The sequence below is a fragment of the Rhincodon typus genome, chromosome 6, assembly GCF_021869965.1.
Source record: "Rhincodon typus isolate 14 chromosome 6, sRhiTyp1.1, whole genome shotgun sequence".
Classification (NCBI taxonomy): domain Eukaryota; kingdom Metazoa; phylum Chordata; class Chondrichthyes; order Orectolobiformes; family Rhincodontidae; genus Rhincodon; species Rhincodon typus.
The window spans coordinates 94,482,450-94,490,506 of NC_063337.1; the positions used below are offsets into that span (position 1 = coordinate 94,482,450).

Consider the following 8,057-nt stretch of genomic DNA (forward strand, 5'->3'; position numbering starts at 1 on the left):
TCAGTGCCGAGGGAGCGCCGCGCTGTCGGAGGGTCAGTGCCGAGGGAACGGCGGTCTCTCGACGCAATGACGGGATCCCGCACGCAGGCCTGTTCCCCGAAGCCTGCTCCTGGGGGTATCCTGCTCGCTCACCTGATCCAAGTAGAGTCGGACCCGCCGCCGCAGCCGCTCTCGATCCGGCTTCACTTTCTGATTCATCGCCGCCACCTGCCCTCGCTCCCGCGCTGCCACTTCCGGTCCCCTGCTTCCGTCTGACAAACCCTTCCCCTTCCCGGAGAACCGTAACCCGAACAATCGGTCCCCCTCCCCGCTTCCCCATGCCCCAGCAGACAACCTGAGTGTTCCCTGAGCATGAAGCCGCCTGCTCAATGTGATCAGGGGATATCAGGGAGTTATTGTCAATTACTTCTTTCAGTGGCAATACATTTGACGCAAATGACAGCAAATATTATCCGAGTGCTTTCAAAAATCAAATACTGCATTTATTAACTGAAAATGTTGGAAATAGTGTGAAGTCTTATTTTTCAGCAGATTCTGATGCTAACAAATCCAAATGAACACATATTCTACCCTTTCCTCAGGGTTGCCTGACAGTTTCACATACAATCTGAACTAGAGATTTTAGCAACTTAATAAAGTGCATTTTTCCTTCAATGGTTAAAGGTAAAAGTTGTTTTCTGGAAACTGTGATAAGAGGAGACGTAGAATAAATTTCATAATTGAAATCATATTTGGACTACATTTCCACTGTGTAGTTTATCTGCTGCTGGAATCCTTATCAAAACCTTTGGTATCTCTAGATTTGTCTCTTTCATTGCATCCAGGCTGCAATCCCCCACATTTTAATAACATAGAAAATAGGAACAGATGTAGGCCATTCAGCCCTTTGAGCTTGCTCCACCATTTAGTATGATCATGGTTGATCATCCAACTCAGTACCCTGTTCCCACTTACACCCATTCCTTTTGGTCTTTTGGCCCTAAAATCTATATCTTGTGAATCTGTGGAACTGATTGCCGCAGAGGGCTGTGGAGGCCAAGTCATTAAGACAGAGATAGATAGGTTCTTGATTAGTAAGGGGTCAAGGGTTAGGAAGAGAAGGCGAGTGAATCGGGTTGAGAAATATACCACCATGATTGAACAGTGGACCCAGCCTCAATCTTATGGTCTTCTAGTTGAAAACATTCAATGCTTGGCCTCTACTGTTTCTTGTGGCAGACAATTCCACAGGCTCACTATTCTCTGGGTGAAGATATCATTTTAGTCCTAAATGGTCTATCCTTATACTATGGCCCTGGTTCTGGATTCCCTGGTCATCGGTAACATCATTTACTGTGCATTTACCGGGTCGAGTGTTGTTGGAATTTTATAGGTTTCTACAAGGTTACCCTCTCAGTCTTCTAAGCTCCAGTGAATACAGTCCTAAGCAATTCAGTCTTTCTTCATACTTCACTCCTGCTATCCCAGGAATCAGTCTGGTAAACCTTCATCGCACTCCCTCCACAGCCAGATCACCCTTTCTCAGATAAGGAGACCAAATCCACGCACAATATTCCAGGTATGGTCTCACCAAAGCCCTATATAAATGTAGGAAGACAACCCTGCTCCTGTACCGAAATCCTCTTGCTATAAAGGCCAATATACTATTTACTTTCTTCACCATATGCTGCACTTGCATGCTTACTTTCAACAATTGGTGTACAAGGCACCCAGGTCTCACTGAACCTTCCCTTTTCCCAATCTACCTTCCTGTTTTTGTTGCGAAAGTGAACAAGCTTTCATTTATCCATATTATACTGCATATGCCATGCATTTGCCCATTCACACAATTTGTCTAAATCAGATTTCTGCATCCTCTTCACAATTCATCTTCCCACCCACCTTCATGTCATACTGTCTGTGAATTTAAGCTAATCCGAAACACCACTGCCTGGGTCTTAACTTGCAGCAAGTCCTTCTCCCGTTTCCTTCTGCCCCTGTTATCACAAGATCCCCATGACACAATGCCTTCATTTTAAACACCCCTATTGTCAATTCCCAGCATTGTTTTGCCCCTAGCTAGCTCTTAACGTCCTCCAGATCCACAACCCTCTGTGCTAGCTTTGCTCGTACAATCCTGGGTCTCTGGTCAACCTCAGTTTTATTTTAATTCAATTTTCCATTGAAGACCATGCCTTCAGTTGCTGAGGATATATAAACTCTAGGATTCCCTCAATCTCTCCACATCCCTACCCCACTGTCCTCCTTTAAGACAGTCTTAAAACTAGCCACTTTGGCTAAACTTTTGATTCCCTGACCTAATATCTTTTTATGTAGCTTGGTGTCATACATTGTTTATAATGCTCCAGTACAGCGCCTTGGGACATTTTGATAATTAAAAATGTTGTATGAATATAAGTTGGTATTCTTGTTAGACCAAATAGTCTGTTTTTGTGCTGGAAATTCTATGTTGATTGCATTGTAAGTATTCATAGAGGGCTGATCATTAGTTGATATGATTGCTATATTTAATTAGTAACAGTGACTCCTGGTGAATGGTCATAATGCTTTATTAATGTTTATCACTTCTGATGAGTAACTCTTGGGTTAGCCATGTGTAGCACTCTCCATCTGAGTCAGAAAGTTGTAGGTTCAAGTTTGACTTCTGCGTAAAAATCTTGGATGAAACTGTGGATCAGTATTGACAGAAATCATGTCAAACCCATTCTCTCTCTGCTCTTTCCTGTGGACCTAAACTATTAAAGGAGGGTAAGGGAGTTCTATCAGAGTTGGTGTGGGAGAGGGGGTTCTAAATCAATATTTATCTCTTAGCTAACACCTAATCTGCTCGTTAGCTGCATTCCCTGCATTACAACTATGACTACACTCAGTTGTGAAAAACAATTTGGAAATGCAAGCTTTACTTTTACTCCCGTTAATTTTGCCATGCCTATTAAGTGACTTTTGTTCTTAATTAAACACTGCCATTTCCAGATATGAATCTAACAGGTGTGGTCCAGAGCAGGGTCAAGGCCTGGATCCCCCAAAAAATGGAGTAACAATAGTAGACCAGCTCATTATGGAACACTCCCTGTGGTCAGGGTGTACTGGACAGCGAAGAAGGTTACCTCAGAGTACAACGGGATCTTAATCAGATGGGCCAATGGGCCAAGGAGTGGCAGATGGAGTTTAATGTAGATAAATGTGAGGTGCTGCATTTTGGAAAAGCAAATCAGGGCAGGACTTACACACTTAATGGTAAGGTCCTGGGGAGTGTTGGTGAACAAAGAGACCTTGGAGTGCAGGTTCATTGTTCCTTGAAAGTGGAGTCGCAGGTAGATATGATAGTGAAGAAGGCATTTGGTATGCTTGCCTTTATTGGTCAATGCATTGACTATAGGAGTTGGCAGGTCATGTTGCAGCTGTTCAGGACATTGGTTCTGTCACTTTTGGAGTACTGAGTGCAATTCTGGTCTCCCTCCTGTAGGAAGGATGTTGTGACACTTGACAGGGTTCAGAAATGTTTTACGCGGATGTTGCCAGGGTTGGAGGGTTTGAGCTATAGGGAGAGGCTGAATAGGCTGGGGCTATTTTCCCTGGAGCATCGGAGACTGAGGGGTGACCTTTATAGAGGTTTATAAAATAATGAGGGGCATGGATACGGTAATTAGGCAGGGTCTTTTCCCCGGGGTGGGGGAGTCCAAAACTAGAGGGCATAGATTTAAGGTGAGAAGGGAAGTATGTAAAAGGGATACAGGGGCCAACATTTTCACACAGAGGGTGGTGCGTGTATGGAATGAGCTGCCAGAGGAAGTGGTGGAGGCTGGTACAACTACAGCATTTAAAAGGCATCTGGATGGGTTTATGATTAGGAAGGGTTTAGAGGGATATGGGCCAAATGCTGGTAAATGGGACTAGATTTATATAGGATATCTGGTCGGCATGGACGAGTTGGACCAAAGGGTCTGTTTCAATGCTGTACAGCTCTATGACTCTATGACTCTATCGGGCAAATCCAGGCAGGTAAATATGTCATGGATCAGTGCTGTGCCCGCAGTAATGATTGTACCCACTAGCCACGCTTCATCCCAGTGACTCTGTACATTCTGGAGTGGTTAGAACCTCAGATTTGATGGAGGGCTGCCTCCCTCACTGTACAGCCTTGCTGACAAAAATAATGAAAAAGAAAGAATTTATGTTTTCCTAGTATCTTCCACGTCCTCAGGATGTCTCAAGGTACTTTCCAGCCAATAAAATATACTTAAAGTGTAGCCACAGTTGTACTGTAGGATACACAGCAGCCAATTTGCACACAGTAAGGTCCCACAAATAACACAAACCAGATAATATTTCAATTTGGTGAATCTCGTTGAGGGACAAATATTGGCTCAGGACACCAGAAGATTACTCCCAATTTTCTGTAAGTAGTGCAGTGGAATCTTTTATAGCTACCTAAGAGTGCAAACAAAATATCGCATCCAAAAGACAGCACCATCAGCTGAACAGAATTCCCTAAGTGTGGCACTGCAGCATCAACCAAAGATTCCAGATTTATGACAACAAGGTGCAGGGCTGGATGAACACAGCAGGCCAAGCAGCATCATAGGAGCAGAGAGGCTATGAATGGGGCACACATGTCCTGTATTACCGTATTCTTGCAGCAGATGGTGCTGTCACCCAAGGGTAACAAATAGCAGAAAGTGAGACAAGGGCCCAGATCTACTGGTCTCCAGATTGTCAGAGATCAGACCATTATGGAAATTGACAGATTTCTGGATACTGCTGACATTGAACAATATGGGGATAGTGAAGATAAATGGTTTTGAGATAGATGATTAGCCTCGAACAGTTTGAATGTCAGAGCAGGCTTGAAAGGATATATGAGATAACAAGGTGTAGAGCTGGATGAACACAGCAGGCGAAGCAGCATCAGAGGAGCAGGAAGGCTGACGTTTTGGGCCTAGACCCTTCTTCAGAAATCTGAAGATCTGAATGAAATCTGAGCACCTTGTTATCTCAGATTCTCCAGCATCTGCAGTTCCTACTATCTCTGAAAGGATATATGACCTCCTCCTCTCCTGTTTCCTATGCTCCCACCCTTCACCCCTGTTATCCAACCTATTGTCACCCTACTTCCCACCCCAACCAATTTAACTACAGACTAGCTCACTTTCTTTCTCTCAGTAGCTTATCAAAGCAGATCTGGAATCTCTACTTACAGGAGCACAGTAGCTATTGCTGTAATACGGTTGCACAGTTTCTGTGAAGTTTCACAGCTGGGCCAGACTCTGCGTCAGAGAACCGACCAGGAAAGGAATGAAGGAAGTTTCTTGTCTGATCCAGATCGAAATCCCTATTTTCAGATTGGAGGATTTTGCCCATGTAAGGTACATGGCAAACAGCAGACCCACACAACGGACTGATCACAAACTCATGGAGGCGTCTGTCTGTGTTCACATTGATGTTGGACGTGTCACATTGCAATTCCTCATTCATTTTTTAAAACTATTCATTCATGAGATGTTGGCATGAGACTAGCTGGGCAATCCCTGATTGCCATCGGGCTGGGTAGCTTGCCAGAGGGAAATTGAGAGTCAATCACAGTGCCAAGGTTCTGGGGGCCAGACCAGGTACGGATGGCAGATTTCCTTCCTCAAAAAAGATTAGTGAACCAAATAGTTTTTTACAACAGTCAATAATGGTTACATGGTTGCCATTAGATGCTCTTTTAATTCCAGATTTTGTTATTGACTTCAAATTTCACCATGGGATTCATCTCTGGAACATTAGTTTGGCACTTTCAATGAATAGTCCATTGACGTTACCGCTACACCACCTCCTCAGCCCAGGTAATGGCTCCTTGATTCAACTACAGTTCAGCCTCCTAGTGAGGATAGCGCTGCTGCTGGGGCCGATCAAGATGGCCACAGGGCAAGCAAGCAAGGGCCCCACTCAGTCAACTGTGCTTCTCTTCCGAAAGTCTGTCCCTGCCTAGTGTCCTTAGAAAGGGGCACACAGTGTTCGCTGATGTGCTTGAGACCTTTGGCCACTGGTGCACACCCAGAGGGCCTGGAGTGCATCAATAACCACAGGAAATGTTATCTCAGTTTGATCGGATAGGATTCCTTTCAAGGTTTTTGGTTTCTTTTGCTGGTTATTGGTGGTGTCATAGAGTAATACAGCATGGAAACAGGCTCTTCGGCCCAACTGGAAATTTCAAAGGGGATGCCTGGTTCCTTTTCATTACCTCAACTGCTGTTTGAATCAGACGTGGCAGAGATAAGGAAAACCTCATTTCCCATTAAAGCTCATCTCTCCATAGTTCCTGACCTCTAGTTAACTAACTCTCCATTGGAACCCGTCCCTTTGGAACACCAGCTCCTTCATGTTCATCTCTGGCTATAATCTTCTTATATGCATTTTTTTTACCTCCAGACTTGTTTATTCCAATGAACTCGTGGTCTTCCTCACATATGTGTTATTTTCATAGACCTCAGCTCATCCAAATCCTACTGTCTGTATTTTAACTCAAGCCAAGTTCTGACCATATATAGCATCATCAAATCCTACAGGACAGAAAGATTATCGTGTCTGTAGGAGCTGACCTATTAATGCCAGTCCCCTGTTCTTCCTTCATAAGCCTGTGTAGGTTTTCCTCTTCAAATATTTATCCAATTTACTTTTGAAAGTTACTATGGAATCTGCTTCCACTGTTGTCCCATTTCTTTCATATGTTTTCTCTGTCCACTCTGGTCTAGCAGGGGAATTTATACAATTGAGATTGTTTCTGGATGGAAAAACTGCAAACACACAAACTTAATCAGAAATCACACCCATTCTACTGAATCACATAACCTGTACTGGGGCTATTTCCAGCCTTGAAAGGCAATTCACTTGCATTTTGAATTGTCTTAGAAAATCCGAACTGATTTTCTTTTCTCCCTTCTTAGGAAAAGCAGGTTCAATGCAATCCAGCTAGAACAGAGCACCATCACAGACAATTCCAACCCTACAGGAGCAGCAGGACTTGAGAATTGTAGGAAGACAGGCAAAAGAGGCCATGGGAGAGGAGTCAACAGAAAGAATGAAAAGCTTGCATTAGAATAGCACATATCGCAACTTGAAGATGTCCCAAAATGCTTCACAGCCATTGGAGTACTGTTTTGAAACGTGACTGCTGTAATGAAAGAAAAACAGCAGTCAATTTGGACACAGGAAGATCTCACAAACAACAATGTGAAGAAGGCCATATTATCTATTTTAAGTCGTGTGGCTGAGGGTTAAATGCTGGTACACCATTAAGTTGCTAAACACTGGCAATGATCATAGGACTACAGGAACAGGAAGCAGTGATCCGCATTCAGGTCTGTTCCACCATTGAATTACATCATGACTTATGCGCACTACAATCTAGTCTAACTGCCTTAGTTTCCTATCCTGTAAGACTTTTACCCAACAATAATCTATGGATCTCAGTCTTAAAATTTTCAGTCGCCCCCTCACAGTTTCAACAGTTTTTCAGGGGGAGAGAGCTCCAGATTGCCCCTCCTCTTTGTGTGAAAAACATTATCGGAGCATGAACTTAATGAGTTTTCTCAAAGTCTTCCACTTCAGAGGTGGAAGAGGCCAGGTATAATGATAGTGACACAGACAGTTGCAGGTACTGTGAGTGTACAAAGGGGCAGACCTCAGATTTAGGAGCGTTGGCTATAGGACAGTCACTAAATTAGTGTATTGAATGTTGAAAGATAATTCCTTCAAAGAAAATAACTGGGTAATTACCTAAAAAAGTGGAAACTGCAAATTCTGGAAATTGAAATGGGACAGGAAATACTCCACAGTTTCAGTGGCATCTGTAGAGAGTGCAGCACAGAACACTTTTCAGGCCAAAGGCCTGTGTTCTGATGAAGGATCATTGACTTGAAATGCTAACTCTGTTTCTCTATCACAAATGCTGACAGTCATCAAGTTACACAGCATGGAAACAGACCCTTCAATTCAATCATCCATGCCAACTAGGTTCCCCAAACTAAACTAGTCCCATTTACATGGGTTTGGCCCATATCCCTCTAAACCTT

General features: G+C 43.6%; 1 protein-coding gene across 1 annotated transcript in view; it reads right to left on the reverse strand.

Annotated features, from left to right (window-relative positions):
- The window catches only part of cdc16 (cell division cycle 16 homolog (S. cerevisiae)), a 34,403-nt gene extending 34,101 nt beyond the window's left edge, over positions 1-302 (reverse strand). Inside the window, exon 1 of the mRNA XM_048598415.1 lies at positions 133-302. Coding sequence (XP_048454372.1) covers positions 133-198 — 66 coding nt within the window. The 5' untranslated portion in view covers positions 199-302. The remainder of the gene's footprint in view (positions 1-132) is intronic.
- Between the last annotated feature and the right edge of the window lie 7,755 nt (positions 303-8,057).